Here is a 21,306-nt window from a genome sequence, read left to right as displayed (position 1 = left end):
CAGAACCACAAACTAAACATTAACCCCTCCACGCTGTCAGACTCACAAACTAAACATTAACCCCTCCACACTGTCAGAACCACAAACTAAACATTAACCCCTCCACACTGTCAGAACCACAAACTAAACATTAACCCCTCCACACTGTCAGAACCACAAACTAAACATTAACCCCTCCACACTGTCAGAACCACAAACTAAACATTAACCCCTCCACACTGTCAGAACCACAAACTAAACATTAACCCCTCCACACTGCCAGAACCACAAACTAAACATTAACCCATCCACACTGTCAGACTCACAAACTAAACATTAACCCCTCCACACTGTCAGAACCACAAACTAAACATTAACCCCTCCACACTGTCAGAACCACAAACTAAACATTAACCCCTTCACACTGTCAGACTCACAAACTAAACATTAACCCCTCCACACTGTCAGAACCACAAACTAAACATTAACCCCTCCACACTGTCAGAACCACAAACTAAACATTAACCCCTCCACACTGTCAGAACCACAAACTAAACATTAACCCCTCCACACTGTCAGAACCACAAACTAAACATTAACCCCTCCACACTGTCAGAACCACAAACTAAACATTAACCCCTCCACACTGTCAGAACCACAAACTAAACATTAACCCCTCCACACTGTCAGAACCACAAACTAAACATTAACCCCTCCACACTGTCAGACTCACAAACATTAACCCCTCCACACTGTCAGACTCACAAACTAAACATTAACCCCTCCACACTGTCAGAACCACAAACTAAACATTAACCCCTCCACACTGTCAGAACCACAAACTAAACATTAACCCCTCCACACTGTCAGAACCACAAACTAAACATTAACCCCTCCACACTGTCAGAACCACAAACTAAACATTAACCCCTCCACACTGTCAGACTCACAAACTAAACATTAACCCCTCCACACTGTCAGAACCACAAACTAAACATTAACCCCTCCACACTGTCAGAACCACAAACTAAACATTAACCCCTCCACACTGCCAGAACCACAAACTAAACATTAACCCCTCCACACTGTCAGACTCACAAACTAAACATTAACCCCTCCACACTGTCAGACTCACAAACTAAACATTAACCCCTCCACACTGCCAGAACCACAAACTAAACATTAACCCCTCCACACTGCCAGAACCACAAACTAAACATTAACCCATCCACACTGTCAGACTCACAAACTAAACATTAACCCCTCCACACTGTCAGAACCACAAACTAAACATTAACCCCTCCACACTGTCAGACTCACAAACTAAACATTAACCCCTCCACACTGTCAGAACCACAAACTAAACATTAACCCATCCACACTGTCAGACTCACAAACTAAACATTAACCCCTCCACACTGCCAGAACCACAAACTAAACATTAACCCATCCACACTGTCAGACTCACAAACTAAACATTAACCCCTCCACACTGTCAGAACCACAAACTAAACATTAACCCCTCCACACTGTCAGACTCACAAACTAAACATTAACCCCTCCACACTGTCAGAACCACAAACTAAACATTAACCCCTCCACACTGTCAGACTCACAAACTAAACATTAACCCCTCCACACTGTCAGAACCACAAACTAAACATTAACCCCTCCACACTGTCAGAACCACAAACTAAACATTAACCCCTCCACACTGTCAGAACCACAAACTAAACATTAACCCATCCACACTGTCAGACTCACAAACTAAACATTAACCCCTCCACACTGTCAGAACCACAAACTAAACATTAACCCCTCCACACTGTCAGACTCACAAACTAAACATTAACCCCTCCACACTGCCAGAACCACAAACTAAACATTAACCCATCCACACTGTCAGACTCACAAACTAAACATTAACCCCTCCACACTGCCAGAACCACAAACTAAACATTAACCCATCCACACTGTCAGACTCACAAACTAAACATTAACCCATCCACACTGTCAGACTCACAAACTAAACATTAACCCCTCCACACTGTCAGACTCACAAACTAAACATTAACCCCTCCACACTGCCAGAACCACAAACTAAACATTAACCCCTCCACACTGTCAGACTCACAAACTAAACATTAACCCCTCCACACTGTCAGACTCACAAACTAAACATTAACCCCTCCACACTGTCAGAACCACAAACTAAACATTAACCCCTCCACACTGTCAGACTCACAAACTAAACATTAACCCCTCCACACTGTCAGACTCACAAACTAAACATTAACCCCTCCACACTGCCAGAACCACAAACTAAACATTAACCCCTCCACACTGTCAGACTCACAAACTAAACATTAACCCCTCCACACTGTCAGAACCACAAACTAAACATTAACCCCTCCACACTGTCAGAACCACAAACTAAACATTAACCCCTCCACACTGTCAGAACCACAAACTAAACATTAACCCCTCCACACTGTCAGACTCACAAACTAAACATTAACCCCTCCAAACTGTCAGACTCACAAACTAAACATTAACCCCTCCACACTGTCAGACTCACAAACTAAACATTAACCCCTCCACACTGTCAGAACCACAAACTAAACATTAACCCCTCCACGCTGTCAGACTCACAAACTAAACATTAACCCCTCCACACTGTCAGAACCACAAACTAAACATTAACCCATCCACACTGTCAGACTCACAAACTAAACATTAACCCCTCCACACTGCCAGAACCACAAACTAAACATTAACCCATCCACACTGTCAGACTCACAAACTAAACATTAACCCCTCCACACTGTCAGAACCACAAACTAAACATTAACCCCTCCACACTGTCAGACTCACAAACTAAACATTAACCCCTCCACACTGTCAGAACCACAAACTAAACATTAACCCCTCCACACTGTCAGACTCACAAACTAAACATTAACCCCTCCACACTGTCAGAACCACAAACTAAACATTAACCCCTCCACACTGTCAGAACCACAAACTAAACATTAACCCCTCCACACTGTCAGAACCACAAACTAAACATTAACCCATCCACACTGTCAGACTCACAAACTAAACATTAACCCCTCCACACTGTCAGAACCACAAACTAAACATTAACCCCTCCACACTGTCAGACTCACAAACTAAACATTAACCCCTCCACACTGCCAGAACCACAAACTAAACATTAACCCATCCACACTGTCAGACTCACAAACTAAACATTAACCCCTCCACACTGCCAGAACCACAAACTAAACATTAACCCCTCCACACTGTCAGACTCACAAACTAAACATTAACCCATCCACACTGTCAGACTCACAAACTAAACATTAACCCCTCCACACTGTCAGACTCACAAACTAAACATTAACCCCTCCACACTGCCAGAACCACAAACTAAACATTAACCCCTCCACACTGTCAGACTCACAAACTAAACATTAACCCCTCCACACTGTCAGACTCACAAACTAAACATTAACCCCTCCACACTGTCAGAACCACAAACTAAACATTAACCCCTCCACACTGTCAGACTCACAAACTAAACATTAACCCCTCCACACTGTCAGACTCACAAACTAAACATTAACCCCTCCACACTGCCAGAACCACAAACTAAACATTAACCCCTCCACACTGTCAGACTCACAAACTAAACATTAACCCCTCCACACTGTCAGAACCACAAACTAAACATTAACCCCTCCACACTGTCAGAACCACAAACTAAACATTAACCCCTCCACACTGTCAGAACCACAAACTAAACATTAACCCCTCCACACTGTCAGACTCACAAACTAAACATTAACCCCTCCAAACTGTCAGACTCACAAACTAAACATTAACCCCTCCACACTGTCAGACTCACAAACTAAACATTAACCCCTCCACACTGTCAGAACCACAAACTAAACATTAACCCCTCCACGCTGTCAGACTCACAAACTAAACATTAACCCCTCCACACTGTCAGAACCACAAACTAAACATTAACCCCTCCACACTGTCAGACTCACAAACTAAACATTAACCCCTCCACACTGTCAGACTCACAAACTAAACATTAACCCCTCCACACTGTCAGAACCACAAACTAAACATTAACCCCTCCACACTGTCAGAACCACAAACTAAACATTAACCCCTCCACACTGTCAGAACCACAAACTAAACATTAACCCCTCCACACTGTCAGAACCACAAACTAAACATTAACCCCTCCACACTGTCAGACTCACAAACTAAACATTAACCCCTCCACACTGTCAGAACCACAAACTAAACATTAACCCCTCCACACTGTCAGACTCACAAACTAAACATTAACCCCTCCACACTGCCAGAACCACAAACTAAACATTAACCCATCCACACTGTCAGACTCACAAACTAAACATTAACCCCTCCACACTGTCAGACTCACAAACTAAACATTAACCCCTCCACACTGTCAGACTCACAAACTAAACATTAACCCATCCACACTGTCAGACTCACAAACTAAACATTAACCCCTCCACACTGTCAGACTCACAAACTAAACATTAACCCCTCCACACTGCCAGAACCACAAACTAAACATTAACCCATCCACACTGTCAGACTCACAAACTAAACATTAACCCCTCCACACTGTCAGACTCACAAACTAAACATTAACCCCTCCACACTGTCAGAACCACAAACTAAACATTAACCCCTCCACACTGTCAGAACCACAAACTAAACATTAACCCCTCCACACTGTCAGAACCACAAACTAAACATTAACCCCTCCACACTGTCAGACTCACAAACTAAACATTAACCCCTCCACACTGTCAGACTCACAAACTAAACATTAACCCCTCCACACTGTCAGAACCACAAACTAAACATTAACCCCGCCACGCTGTCAGAACCACAAACATTAACCCCTCCACGCTGTCAGAACCACAAACTAAACATTAACCCCTCCACGCTGTCAGAACCACAAACTAAACATTAACCCCTCCACGCTGTCAGACTCACAAACTAAACATTAACCCCTCCACACTGTCAGAACCAGAAACATTAACCCCTCCACACTGTCAGACTCACAAACTAAACATTAACCCCTCCACACTGCCAGAACCACAAACTAAACATTAACCCATCCACACTGTCAGACTCACAAACTAAACATTAACCCCTCCACACTGCCAGAACCACAAACTAAACATTAACCCCTCCACACTGTCAGAACCAGAAACATTAACCCCTCCACACTGTCAGACTCACAAACTAAACATTAACCCCTCCACACTGCCAGAACCACAAACTAAACATTAACCCATCCACACTGTCAGACTCACAAACTAAACATTAACCCCTCCACACTGTCAGACTCACAAACTAAACATTAACCCCTCCACACTGTCAGAACCACAAACTAAACATTAACCCCTCCACACTGTCAGAACCACAAACTAAACATTAACCCCTCCACACTGTCAGAACCACAAACTAAACATTAACCCCTCCACACTGTCAGACTCACAAACTAAACATTAACCCCTCCACACTGTCAGACTCACAAACTAAACATTAACCCCTCCACACTGTCAGAACCACAAACTAAACATTAACCCCGCCACGCTGTCAGAACCACAAACATTAACCCCTCCACGCTGTCAGAACCACAAACTAAACATTAACCCCTCCACGCTGTCAGACTCACAAACTAAACATTAACCCCTCCACACTGTCAGAACCAGAAACATTAACCCCTCCACACTGTCAGAACCACAAACTAAACATTAACCCCTCCACGCTGTCAGAACCACAAACTAAACATTAACCCCTCCACACTGTCAGAACCACAAACTAAACATTAACCCCCCCACACTGTCAGAACCACAAACTAAACATTAACCCCTCCACACTGTCAGAACCACAAACTAAACATTAACCCCTCCACACTGTCAGAACCACAAACTAAACATTAACCCCTCCACACTGTCAGAACCACAAACTAAACATTAACCCCTCCACGCTGTCAGAACCACAAACTAAACATTAACCCCTCCACGCTGTCAGAACCACAAACTAAACATTAACCCCTCCACACTGTCAGAACCACAAACTAAACATTAACCCCTCCACACTGTCAGACTCACAAACTAAACATTAACCCCTCCACACTGTCAGAACCACAAACTAAACATTAACCCCTCCACACTGTCAGAACCACAAACTAAACATTAACCCCTCCACGCTGTCAGAACCACAAACTAAACATTAACCCCTCCACGCTGTCAGAACCACAAACTAAACATTAACCCCTCCACACTGTCAGAACCACAAACTAAACATTAACCCCTCCACACTGTCAGAACCAAACTAAACATTAAACCCTCCACGCTGTCAGAACCACAAACTAAACATTAACCCCTCCACACTGTCAGAACCACAAACTAAACATTAACCCCTCCACACTGTCAGACTCACAAACTAAACATTAACCCCTCCACCCCTCCACGCTGTCAGAACCACAAACTAAACATTAACCCCTCCACGCTGTCAGAACCACAAACTAAACATTAACCCCTCCACACTGTCAGAACCACAAACTAAACATTAACCCCTCCACACTGTCAGACTCACAAACTAAACATTAACCCCTCCACACTGTCAGAACCACAAACTAAACATTAACCCCTCCACACTGTCAGAACCACAAACTAAACATTAACCCCTCCACGCTGTCAGAACCACAAACTAAACATTAACCCCTCCACGCTGTCAGAACCACAAACTAAACATTAACCCCTCCACACTGTCAGAACCACAAACTAAACATTAACCCCTCCACACTGTCAGAACCAAACTAAACATTAAACCCTCCACGCTGTCAGAACCACAAACTAAACATTAACCCCTCCACACTGTCAGAACCACAAACTAAACATTAACCCCTCCACACTGTCAGACTCACAAACTAAACATTAACCCCTCCACCCCTCCACGCTGTCAGAACCACAAACTAAACATTAACCCCTCCACACTGTCAGAACCACAAACTAAACATTAACCCCTCCACACTGTCAGACTCACAAACTAAACATTAACCCCTCCACACTGTCAGAACCACAAACTAAACATTAACCCCTCCACACTGTCAGAACCACAAACTAAACATTAACCCCTCCACGCTGTCAGAACCACAAACTAAACATTAACCCCTCCACGCTGTCAGAACCACAAACTAAACATTAACCCCTCCACACTGTCAGAACCACAAACTAAACATTAACCCCTCCACACTGTCAGAACCAAACTAAACATTAAACCCTCCACGCAGTCAGAACCACAAACTAAACATTAACCCCTCCACGCTGTCAGAACCACAAACTAAACATTAACCCCTCCACACTGTCAGAACCAAACTAAACATTAACCCCTCCACGCAGTCAGAACCACAAACTAAACATTAACCCCTCCACGCTGTCAGAACCACAAACTAAACATTAACCCCTCCACGCTGTCAGAACCAAACTAAACATTAACCCCTCCACGCAGTCAGAACCAAACTAAACATTAACCCCTCCACGCAGTCAGAACCACAAACTAAACATTAACCCCTCCACGCTGTCAGAACCACAAACTAAACATTAACCCCTCCACGCTGTCAGAACCACAAACTAAACATTAACCCCTCCACACTGTCAGAACCACAAACTAAACATTAACCCCTCCACACTGTCAGAACCACAAACTAAACATTAACCCCTCCACACTGTCAGAACCACAAACTAAACATTAACCCCTCCACACTGTCAGAACCACAAACTAAACATTAACCCCTCCACACTGTCAGAACCACAAACTAAACATTAACCCCTCCACGCTGTCAGAACCACAAACTAAACATTAACCCCTCCACGCTGTCAGAACCACAAACTAAACATTAACCCCTCCACGCTGTCAGAACCACAAACTAAACATTAACCCCTCCACGCTGTCAGAACCACAAACTAAACATTAACCCCTCCACGCTGTCAGAACCACAAACTAAACATTAACCCCTCCACACTGTCAGAACCAAACTAAACATTAACCCCTCCACGCAGTCAGAACCACAAACTAAACATTAACCCCTCCACGCTGTCAGAACCACAAACTAAACATTAACCCCTCCACGCTGTCAGAACCAAACTAAACATTAACCCCTCCACGCTGTCAGAACCACAAACTAAACATTAACCCCTCCACGCTGTCAGAACCACAAACTAAACATTAACCCCTCCACGCTGTCAGAACCACAAACTAAACATTAACCCCTCCACGCTGTCAGAACCACAAACTAAACATTAACCCCTCCACGCTGTCAGAACCACAAACTAAACATTAACCCCTCCACGCTGTCAGAACCACAAACTAAACATTAACCCCTCCACGCTGTCAGAACCACAAACTAAACATTAACCCCTCCACACTGTCAGAACCACAAACTAAACATTAACCCCTCCACGCTGTCAGAACCACAAACTAAACATTAACCCCTCCACGCTGTCAGAACCACAAACTAAACATTAACCCCTCCACGCTGTCAGAACCACAAACTAAACATTAACCCCTCCACGCTGTCAGAACCACAAACTAAACATTAACCCCTCCACGCTGTCAGAACCACAAACTAAACATTAACCCCTCCACGCTGTCAGAACCACAAACTAAACATTAACCCCTCCACGCTGTCAGAACCACAAACTAAACATTAACCCCTCCACGCTGTCAGAACCACAAACTAAACATTAACCCCTCCACACTGTCAGACTCACAAACTAAACATTAACCCCTCCACACTGTCAGACTCACAAACTAAACATTAACCCCTCCACACTGTCAGAACCACAAACTAAACATTAACCCCTCCACGCTGTCAGAACCACAAACTAAACATTAACCCCTCCACACTGTCAGAACCACAAACTAAACATTAACCCCTCCACGCTGTCAGAACCACAAACTAAACATTAACCCCTCCACACTGTCAGAACCACAAACTAAACATTAACCCCTCCACACTGTCAGAACCACAAACTAAACATCAAACATTTGAAGGTGCACTTCATGGCAGAAACCTCTGCATTGAGTTGGGTATTGATAAGATTTTATCAATATCGATGGCATTATCGATTCCCTTGTCAATACTTCCTGTGAATTTTTTGTGAAGAAAAAGTAGGCTTAACAGGTTTTCTATGTCAATAACATGTTATGGATTCTTAAAGTAAATAAATGTGAAATTGTCATGGCAGAAACCTCTGCACATTTTTTTTCTTTTTTGTCAAATATCGTTTTAAAGTTGTCGTGGGAGGAAGGTAAACTGATTATACACGCGTGTTATGTTATACAATAAACCTCTTATAATGGATACAGGTAGACCAGCGAATTGTGTCCATTATAATCCAAATCCGCTATTTCTATAAAACGGACAAAATCTGCTCTGTGTATAAAATGGACAAGATCCGTAATGTGTATGAAATGGACAAAATCCGCTCTATGTATAAAGTGGTCAAAAGCCGCAATTTGCATACAACTGACAAAATCGATTAATTTTTTTTAACAGATTAGTTGCAGTCAGGAGGCACCGAACGATCTTCGGGGAATCCCCAGCACCAATTAGCTTTACCTACTTCCTTGACTGAATGCATGACCTTGAATGGGGACCTGCCTCATTTAATGACTGGGTCAAAACTTTGTGTGATAAAATAAACTCCAGACATTATGTGCATTGAAAAGATTACATTTGGTTGAGTCACTCTTTTTTCTCAGTCCATTGTGGAGTGGTACCTTAAAATCCTAAAGCCTGAATTATGCTTCTCCAGCTCTGTAACTCCATGGCCATGCAATGATGTCAATGCGTGCGTGACCCTTCTAAAGTTCTGTTGCGTTTTAATGCAATATGGTGCAGGAACAGCGGCCTTTTCTGGATCAATCTACCCCTCAACAAGCTCCACTTTTTTATAAAATCATCAAACTCCAAACCAACGGTACGTGTAATTTCCTCCATGAATTACGGGTTATTTGAGAATCTTTTTCGGACTCTGTGTTGTGAAGTTGGTCATATTTTAAGTTGGTCATATTGGGCATTTCTGCCAAACGTATTGGATCCATGACAAAAAAAAAAAATGTAATTAGCGCGCACAGTGCAAAATCTATAAAAATATGATGGGAGAGGAAGAAGCGAAAACATAAACATGAAATCACAGCTCAGCGCACGTCCGGCTCCAGAGAGCCACGCAGGGGGGGCTGTGATCTAAAGCATTTGGTTTGTCACATCCAGGGATATGTGTGAAACTTAAGTTAATTACAGTCACACCCGAAAAAGCCTAGAAGCCATATCAGCAACTGCTCAGGGCGGGATCCATCCGAGGGGGTGAGGGCGTGCCACAAATGAGGGGAAAAAAAATGAAGTCACCTTACACTATTCTTATAATAAACTTAGTTAATACTATTTTTATTTTAATATAAAAAATATAAGCCCATATTGATTTAACTACAGAGTCTATTAAATAATTGGGCAGTGCAGTCTCGTTTGAGGGCGGGTGCGAAACGGTTAAAATACGACGCATATGACGCAATAATCTTACATCCAGGGACAGAAACATGGCACTTTCTCTGAGGTTTTTGGGCAAATTACAGGGCAAGAAAAGCAAATATGCAAAGAAAAAGTGACGACATGGTGGAAAGTGGACATGTGTTGGGGTTGGTTTATGACTCGGAGTTCAAACGTGTCGAGGCGGTTGTGCAGGCGAGAGAACGCAGCTACTCCAGTTAGCTGTGTAGGCTAACACTTACCAACACAACATCTCCCATTTGCCTTTTCTTCCCTTCGTAACTGGGAACCAAAAAAAACTTTTTCATGACTGCTTCGGTGATTGCAACCAAAAAGAAAACAGTCCATTTATCTGTGTGAAGTGATGCTGTGTTTGTGCTGCATAACGGGAGGCTGTGCCCAGAAGTGGTCAAATCCTGTGATATTACGCTGCAGTTCAAACAACACTGCACTGTCCTGTAATGATCATAATAGCTTCCTTGTAACACCCAACCCCCGATTATATTTTCCCTCTCTCTCTGTGAAAAATTCTAGAATTCTACATGGTAGTTGCTTGTTTTTCACTTTATACATTAATTGAAGAGTCTTAAACGGTGAAATTTTAATATTTGAGATTTAATGACCAATGGGCCGGTGTGGTCTCGATAACCTGCATTATTATAACTTTACCGAGGCATTGCTAGGCCGGTAGCGTAGATTTACGTCGACGCTACCTGGCTATACCTGCCCACAGTAGTGAACGAGTATCGGCATACCCGCCCGCTGTGCGTAAACAAATGACGTCATAGCGCGCACGCAGCCCAAGAACTGTCGACAGAGGAAAAGATGAAAAGGTGAGAAGTGTGTGTTGGTCCCAATATGGATATTCCGGATGATTTTATCATGGATAGTACGACAATGAACAGGAGCCAAAGCAGCCACCTTGTTAAAGGACGCACTGCCGAACTCGCGCCAGCCAACACGACAAAAGTTAAAGTGAGCCAACTTTTTATGTACGCGTTTGCTGGGTGTCACGCGTTTTGAAATGACATTAAATATTGTTAATGTGATTCAATGTGTTGTGTATCTCAGTTTATCTCAGATATTCATGCAAATAACATGCTGTTGTCATGCAATATGCATTTTCTGAGTCCCAACGTCTATGCCCAGTCACCCAAAATGACAGATATTCGCCCTCCAAAAGCATGTTATTGTATATTATGTAATGTTTCTAATGCTCTTTTTTTGAAGAATGAATAATGGTTGCACTGTCGCTTCATAATTGTTGCCCCATACTTCAGCACAGTAAGTCAAGTAGGGTGCAACCAATGAACAATAGAGTATGTAGTGCTTTGCAATCAAGAACATGCTTTGCTTTATTTAATACTGCAATACTTTTTGATACTTTCTTTTGAATATGAGCTTTCCAATTAATTAGTTCATCAACAATGACACCTAAAAACTTATTCTCTTCAACACGTTCTATGTTTATCCCTTGAATATTTAACTGAATTTGTATGTCTTTTATAATTTCCAAATAACATTATTTTAGATTTAGACAAATTTAGTGATAACTTGTTAATATCAAAGCAGGTAAACGTGTAAATAATCAATCAGTCTAACTGGAGGATTTTATTTCACCAAAACATTAAATCTAAGCTTGTATCTCAAATGTACCTTCTGACAAATTGTAGCTGAACTTTCTTTTTAATAAAAACCCTCCTCTGTACCACTTCATCATGAAGCTGAATAACTGGAGATACAAAATGCAAAACTTGCACAATTTCTCCAATCACAGCCACAGAAGCCTGTAACTTCTTCTGGGTTGTCTAGGTGTCTTGGTGGCTTTCCTCAGTCTTCTCTTTCTTGCACAGTTACTCAGTTTTTGAGAACTATTACATGCAGATTTACCATAGACTGTCATACTGTTTGTATTTCAACATGACTGATGTAAATAAAGTCCGAGACATGTAGAGATCTACTTTGAGTCTAAGGAAGATAACTTTTGAAATTTTTATATTGAGAAGTCTGGTTTATTGTTTGGATTTGAAATGCCATAAAATTAAAATGTGTGAAAAAAAAATAATATACGAGGTCTATTAGAAAAGTATCCGACCTTATTATTTTTTTCAAAAACCATATGGATTTGAATCACGTGTGATTACATCAGACATGCTTGAACCCTCGTGGGCATGCGAGAGTTTTTTCATGCCTGTCGGTTACGTCATTCGCCTGTGGGCAGTCTTTGAGTGAGGAGTCGTCCACCCGCTCGTCGATTTTTTTTCATTGTTTAGGAATGGCTCAGACTGTTGCTTTGTTTGATAAAATTTTTTTCAAAACTGTAAGGCACAACTGAGTGGACACCATTCAATAAATTCAGCTGGTTTTCGGTAAAAATTTTAACGGCTGATGAGAGATTTTGGTCTGGTAGTGTCGCTTTAAGGACGGTCCACAGCGCCTGACGGCGATGTGCGCTTCGAGGCGGCAGTGTCTCGCCGTTTCAAGTTGAAAACTTCCACATTTCAGGCTCTGTTGACGCAGTAAGTCGTCAGAACAGAGAACTTTCAGAAGAAGTCGGCATGAGGAGTTTATTTGGACATTCCATTGTTAACGGTCATTTTGTAATGAAAGAACGTGCAGGCAGAGTCGCATGTTGGGCTGGACCCGACCACGGGGGGTCGCGGCAGGAAAAACACCTCCGTTGGAAATCTTAACGGGCAAGTTGGAACATGCCCAAGCTGTTAAACAATTTCTCAGTTACTCACTTGTTGAAAGCCATTAAAAGCCGCCTGAATTCTACAAATGGTTTTCAACACGGAGGTGTTTTTCCTGTCGCGGCGCACACAGATTTGCCGAGTCGTCACGGAAATGACTCGGCGAATTTGCGCGTACGTCTTTCATTAAAAAAATGTACTTAAACAGTGGAATGTCCGCATAAATTCCTCATGCTGGCCTCTTCTGAATCTTCTCTGTTCTCTCACGATGTCCTGGGTGAATTAAGCCTTAAATTAGGATGTTTTCAGCTCGAAACAGGCCGACGACAGCGCCTGGAAGCGCTGCAGGACGTCCCGCTCCGTGGGAAGTCCTTACACCGACAGAAACACCCCATAATCTCTCATCAGCCGTTAAACTTTTCACAGAAAACCAGCTTAATTTCTCGAATAGTGTCCACTCGGATATTCCTCACAGGTCCAGAAAAAATTTTGATAAAGCAACGCGCGCCGTCTCGAGCAGCGTGTGAAACAAAGGAATTCAGCCGAGAGGGCGGGACCACATCTCACTCAAGGCCTGCCCACAGGGAAATGATGTCACCGACACGCGTGAAAAAACTCACGCATGCGCACGAGGGTTCAAGCATGATTGGTGTAATCGCATGTCATTCAAATCCATATAGTTAAAAAAAATAATAAAAGGGTCGGTTTATTATCTAAGAGACCTCGTATATATATATATATATATATATATATATATATATATATATATATATTAAAAAAAACCAATTCCAATGAAGTTGGGATGTTGTGTAAAATGTAAATAAAAACAGAATACAATGATTTTCAAATCCTCTTCAGCCTATATTCAATTGAATACACCACAAAGACAAGATATTTAATGTTCAAACTGATAAACTTTATTGTTTTTGTGCAAATATTTGTTCATTTTGAAATGGATGCCTGCAACAGGTTTCTAAAAAGCTGGGACAGTGGTATGTTTACCACTGTGTTACATCACCTTTCCTTCTAACAACACTCAATAAGCATTTTGGGAACTGAGGACACTAATTGTTGAAGCTTTGTAGGTGGAATTCTTTCCCATTCTTGCTTGTTGTACGACTTCAGTTGTTCAACAGTCTTGGGTCTCTGGTGTTGTATTTGGCGCTTCATAATGCGCCACACATTTTCAATGGGCGACAGGTCTGGACTGCAGGCAGGCCAGTCTAGTACCCGCACTCTTTTACTACGAAGCCACGCTGTTGTAACATGTGCAGAATGTGTCTTGGCATTGTCTTGCTGAAATAATCAGGGACGTCCCTGAAAAAGACGTTGCTTGGATGGCAGCATGTGTTGCTCCAAAACCTGGATGTACCTTTCAGCATTGATGGTGCCATCACAGATGTGTAAGTTGTCCATGCCATGGGCACTAACACACCCCCATACCATCACAGATGCTGGCTTTTGAACTTTGCGCTGGTAACAATCTGGATGGTCTTTTTCCTCTTTTGTCTGGAGGACACGATGTCCATGATTTCCAAAAACAATTTGAAATGTGGACTCATCAGACCACAGCACACTTTTCCACTTTGCGTCTGTCCATTTCAAATGAGCTCGGGCCCAGAGAAGGTGGGGGTGTTTCTGGATGTTGTTGATGTTTGACTTTCACTTTGCATGGCAGAGTTTTAACTTGCACTTGTAGATGTAGCGATGAACTGTATTAACTGATGGTTTTCTGAAGTGTTCCTGAGCCCACGCAGTAAGATCCTTTACACAATGATGTTGGTTTTTAATGCAGTGCCGCCTGAGGGATTGAAGGTCACGGGCATTCAGTGTTGGTTTTCGGCCTTGCTGCTTACGTGTAGAAAGTTCTCCAGATTTTCTGAATCTTCTGATTATATTATGGACTGTAGATGATGGAATCCCTAAATTCCTTGCAACTGAATGTTTAGAAACATTGTTCTTAAACTGTTGGACTATTTTTTCATGCAGTTGTTCACAAAGTGGTGATCCTCACCTCATCTTTGCTTGGCTGAGCCTTTTGGGGATGCTCCTTTTATACCCAATCATGATGCTCACCTGTTTCCAATTAACCTGTTCACCTGTGGAATGTTCCAAACAGGTGTTCTTTGAGCATTGTTGCCACTGTCCCAGTTTTTTTTTTTTTTTGGAAACATGTTGCAAGCATCCATTTTAAAATGAGCAAATATCTGCACAAAAACAATGAAGTTTATCAGTTTGAACATTAAATATCTTGTGTTTGTGGTGTATTCAACTGAATGTAGGTTGAAGAATGTCCCGACTTCATTGGAATTGGAGTTGTATTTGTAAACACAATGCATTTGTTTGCTAATGGGGTTTTGAGTTTGTAAAATAAAATGTGTATGTTCGTGACCCGCCTAGAATTTGTAGAATGTCCTTTATTAACGGTTCTGGCAGGATTTTAGCTGCACATTGAGTCACTGTTCAGGCTCTTTCACAACAGACGTGTCTTCAAACGTGTGCAAGCAGAACCTACCTCTCGTTCCCAGGTTGGAACTCAGAAAGCAAAGAAGGTCGACGCCGATGGGGCTGGGCCAAATGGGAACTGTAGTCCCTGGCATGAGGGTGGTAATCAACCAGTCCCACTTCCTGGAACACAGAAGAAATATCAGCACAGAATCCGGCTTGAAACCAGTCTGATTTCAATAAAAGCAAAAAGCCCACAATACAAAAAAGAGACTGAATTTTTCCACCATTGTCCCTTCATGGTGTGTAGTTATTTAATAACTACACACCATGAAGGGACAATGGAAGCCACACAACGTGTCACAGGGTCTGACAGTACCCACAGCACACCTCTGTCCGCAGAGCCCTCCTCACTCCACGAACAATTCTAGCACTGAAGCATTGCCACTGTTTCTGACAAACACACTGAACAAAAATATAAATGCAACACTTTGTTTCTGCTCCCATTTTTCATGAGCTGATCTCAAAGATCTAAAACATTTTCTATGTACACAAAAGACCTATTTCTCTCAATCTCAGTGACGCAAAACTAAAGCATGCACGATAATGGATTTTTACCGATACTGGATATGATGATATTTTTTAACAAATTTTTGTAGAAATAGATACGGATGTCAATATATAAACAATGGGGGACTTACCATCCTGAAAAATCTTTTAATGTAGGAGACAAAACCACATCATTCAGGTCGGGTCTGGAAGCACCACTGGTACCACAACACATCCACCACAATACAGAACCACTCTGGATTCTGGATGGCAACCACCCAGACAGACAACCAGTTCATCTCCACCTCCTGAAGCAACAATTTTATCAGGTGAAATGTGGACATGTCCTTTATCTTCTTCAACTGCTGTGATCAAATCTGATATACTGGTGCAAATGGTCACATGAGCAGATTCGGATAATTAGCTTTTTGAGCTTCTATCGTGTGAGACAGATGTTTTCCTGGTAACCATATCTGGTATCAGTGTGCTCGGGTTCTGTCGGGAGGTGTGGTCATGGTTACAAACTGAGTTATCGCATTCACCTCGGCCAAGCTACGTATCCGGGAAAACTTTATTCTGATGTTGTTGTGCACCTGCTGCATTCATCAAGGCATTTTGAGAGTTTTGTTTAAAGTGACGTTAAACATTACAGCATAGACTGTAGTTAACCACGGGTCCAAGCACGTTTATCACTATATCATAGGGCCGTTCCTTCCCACTTCACCCTGAATAGAGTGCGTTTTGAAGCATTATAATAACGTCTTGTTCCATCTTTTGTCAGTCTTGAACAAACTTGATATATGCAGTAGTTACGGCTGTCATCGGTGCCAGTTTTGAAATCGGGGTGAAATTTTCACTTTCATGAGTACAGCTTGACCTGTTTGTGCTGTATTAGGGTAAATATTTGAATCAGAAGCAGCATTTGCTGCAGTTCTGGCCAATGATGCAGTCGGGCGCAGGTTTTCATTTTTGAGCTGGTTGCCAGTTACAGACTTTACAAGCCAGTAAGCTGCTTCATTCCTGTTTTTGCACTTTTTCTGGATCAGAATCAATAAAATTTATTGTCAAGTAAGTTCTCACATACAAGGAATTTGATCTGGTGTCACTGGTGGATAAACAACAATAAAAGAAAAAAATAGTTCTGTAATAAGTAAAGGAGTCAAATAGACAAATGGGCAAAGCTAAGTTTACTGTCAAACAGATATAGTGGAATGGGGCTGAGCGAGCAGGCAGATGAACAGTACAGGGTTTGATCAGTCTGACCTTAATTCAGTTCAATTTATTTTCATTTATATAGCGCCAAACCATAACAAAGTTAGCTCAAGGCACTTCACACAAATAAGGTCTAACCTTACTAACCCCCAGAGTAAGAACACAGACGGCAGTGGTAAGAAAAAACTGCCTCTGATGACTTGAAGAAGAAACCTAAAGCAGACCAGACTCAGTGGGGCGACGCTCTGCTTGGACCATGCTACTAACATCAATCAATCAATCAATCAATTTTTTATATAGCGCCAAATCACAACAAACAGTTGACCCAAGGCGCTTTATATTGAAAGGCAAGGCCATACAATAATTATGTAAAACCCCAACGGTCAAAACGACCCCCTGTGAGCAAGCACTTGGCTACAGTGGGAAGGAAAAACTCCCTTTTAACAGGAAGAAACCTCCAGCAGAACCAGGCTCAGGGAGGGGCAGTCTTCTGCTGGGACTGGTTGGGGCTGAGGGAGAGAACCAGGAAAAAGACATGCTGTGGAGGGGAGCAGAGATCAATCACTAATGATTAAATGCAGAGTGGTGCATACAGAGCAAAAAGAGAAAGAAACAGTGCATCATGGGAACCCCCCAGCAGTCTACGTCTATAGCAGCATAACTAAGGGATGGTTCAGGGTCACCTGATCCAGCCCTAACTATAAGCTTTAGCAAAAAGGAAAGTTTTAAGCCTAATCTTAAAAGTAGAGAGGGTGTCTGTCTCCCTGATCTGAATTGGGAGCTGGTTCCACAGGAGAGGAGCCTGAAAGCTGAAGGCTCTGCCTCCCATTCTACTCTTACAAACCCTAGGAACTACAAGTAAGCCTGCAGTCTGAGAGCGAAGCGCTCTATTGGGGTGATATGGTACTACGAGGTCCCTAAGATAAGATGGGACCTGATTATTCAAAACCTTATAAGTAAGAAGAAGAATTTTAAATTCTATTCTAGAATTAACAGGAAGCCAATGAAGAGAGACCAATATGGGTGAGATATGCTCTCTCTTTCTAGTCCCCGTCAGTACTCTAGCTGCAGCATTTTGAATTAACTGAAGGCTTTTTAGGGAACTTTTAGGACAACCTGATAATAATGAATTACAATAGTCCAGCCTAGAGGAAATAAATGCATGAATTAGTTTTTCAGCATCACTCTGAGACAAGACCTTTCTGATTTTAGAGATATTGCGTAACTGACAATACAAATATAAAGGATATTTTGATGTTGCACAGGAGTGGAGGCCTGCAGAAGAAAACACCCACACCCATCTCTGGATGGAGCTGCACCTCAAACAGAGAAAAAACAGAATCAGGCAGCAGAAAGACGACAAATGCAGTATAATTTGTCAGCATTAAGCATAAGTAAAACAGAAGAAATACTAAGGTGATCGCTGGCCACGAGCCCTTACCTTCACTAAAAGACCCAGAATTTAGATAAAGCTGAGGCCATGGCCCACTCTGTTTACTAATAAAATGAATTTAAAAGGATAGAAAGCATAGTAACATACTACGCCAGTATCCTAGCCATACAAAAGGGAAAATAAGTGAGTCTTAAGTCTGGACTTGAAAACCTCCACAGAATCTGACTGTTTTATTGAAGCAGGGAGATCATTCCACAGAACAGGGGCACGATAAGAGAAAGCTCTATGACCTGCAGACGTTTTATTCACCCTAGGGACACAAAGTAGTCCTGCACCCTGAGAACACAGAGTTGGGGCAGGTACGCAGGGTTTAATTAGGTCAGCTAGGTAGGGGTTGCCAGTCCGTGAGTAGTTTTATAGGCTAGTAGCACAACCTTAAAATCTGACCTCACGGGTCAAAGGTTTTGTGGGAGCGGCAGGGGGCAGGGTAAATGGGGGTCTCTGGCATTATTTATAAGTCTAGTTGTGGATGAAAAGAAGCTGTTTTTGTGTCTTGAGGTTTTGGTCCTGATAGACCTCAGCCATGTGCCAGAGGGGAGGGTGACAAATAGTTTGTGTCCTGGGTGAGAGGGATTGGCCACTATCCTCTTTGCTTGCCTCAGGGCCCTGGAAGTGTACAGGTCCTGTAGGGATGGCAGGTTGCAGTCGATCACCTTCTCTGCTACGTGGATGATACACTGCAGTCTGCTGGACTGGTGCGTATCATGGAGTCTTATGGACTCACTGATGGCAGTGTAGAATCAGTAGCACTCTACAATTGTGGGTAATCGTAATAGACCGGTGCACTGTGCAACAGTGGTGTTACAAAGGTTCTAGTAAAGTACACACACACACATATACACACACACGCACGCGCACATATACACACATATACACACGCACGCACGCACACATATACACACGCACACACACACACACACATATATACACACACACACATGCACACATATATATATACACACACACACATGCACACATATATATATACACACACACACATGCACACATATATATATACACACACACACACATATTAGGGATGTCCCGATCCGATCACGTGATCGGAAATCGGGCCCGATCACGTGGTTTCAGACTTGATGGAAATCGGATGTTGCATCCCGATCAGGAATCCGATATAGAATTTATCCTCATTATTTTGATCAGCGCTACTTCAGGCTCATTATTGTAGATTAATGGTCCTTTCACGCGTCGGAAGCGTCAGAGGTGTGAGACGCGTTGCTTTTTAGAGGCGTCAGAAGTGACGCTTTAGCTCGGCTTTTGACGTGACGCTTCTGACGGGAGCGCGCATTGCCACTTGTCGACAGGCTGACGTAGTCAAAGTTCAACCCAATCTTTTTTTTTTAATTGAACAAATGAAAAAACATAAGTTCAACCGGACAGAGTTACGCACACAAAGTTTCTTTCGCACAACTGCTGTTGGTGTGTTTACGCGCTCAGTCTGACGCCTCGATGGAATAACAAGAGGATAATGGACACTTTCCCACCGAAACTCTTGCTCAGTCATCCTTCCGTGCACAGCAGGACCCGGTGCTGACCAAGTCCTCAGGACGATGATCTGTCATCTGATTAACAAAAAGAAAAAACAAGTTGTCCTGTGATCGTCTGTCTGCAAATCGGGGCGAGAGATGGTGTGCACAAGCAATGTGCACACATCACATTTTGGAGCGCGTCTTAAAGAGCTTCTGTCTTCATTCACGTTCACTGCGCTGCTCTGAACGTGTTGAACACTGATAAAGCATCAGAGGGACACGGAGGACTGTCAGGATGCAAATGTAAGTTGTTTTTTTTTTACTTTTACTTTTCAAGTTGACTTTTGAACTTTCGACGCTCTGAGCTGTGACGTAGCTTCGCGCTGTCCAATAGGAACAACGTGTCAGGCCAAAACACGGAAGACTAGTGGCAGAAACCACTGATCTGTACAAATGGTAAATGGACTGCATTTATAAAGCGCTTTTCCATCTGCATCAGACACTCAAAGCGCTTTACAATTATGCCTCACATTCACCCCGATGTTAGGGTGCGGCCATACAAGGCGCTCACTACACACCGGGAGCAATAGGGGATTAAAGGCCTTGCCCAAGGGCCCATAATGATTTTCCAGTCAGGCGGGGATTTGAACCACAGATCAGTGCAGAAACCATGTGTCTGAAGAAAAATCCTTGGAAATGTTTTTTGTTGTTGTTTGTTACCTCAAAATTTCTAATTACTGTTTAAAAAGTTTAGAACACTTGTAATTAAAACAGTTAAATGAATAAATGGTTCCTTAGAAACCTTTCATCTATAAATTAAAACCATCTGTTATTTTAGATTAGATAATTTCTTGTTTAACATAA

At 42.5% G+C, this 21,306-nt stretch overlaps 1 protein-coding gene across 1 annotated transcript in view; it reads right to left on the bottom strand.

Annotated features, from left to right (window-relative positions):
• LOC117509706 (nuclear receptor corepressor 2-like) overlaps nt 1–21,306 on the bottom strand; it is a 219,620-nt gene that overhangs the window by 115,044 nt on the left and 83,270 nt on the right. Inside the window, exon 3 of the mRNA XM_034169426.1 lies at nt 15,809–15,921. Within this exon, the coding sequence (XP_034025317.1) occupies nt 15,809–15,921 (113 nt within the window). The remainder of the gene's footprint in view (nt 1–15,808; nt 15,922–21,306) is intronic.

Source organism: Thalassophryne amazonica, chromosome 5 (genome assembly GCF_902500255.1).
Source record: "Thalassophryne amazonica chromosome 5, fThaAma1.1, whole genome shotgun sequence".
Lineage (NCBI taxonomy): Eukaryota > Metazoa > Chordata > Actinopteri > Batrachoidiformes > Batrachoididae > Thalassophryne > Thalassophryne amazonica.
This window is presented reverse-complemented; position numbering and strand designations above follow the sequence as displayed.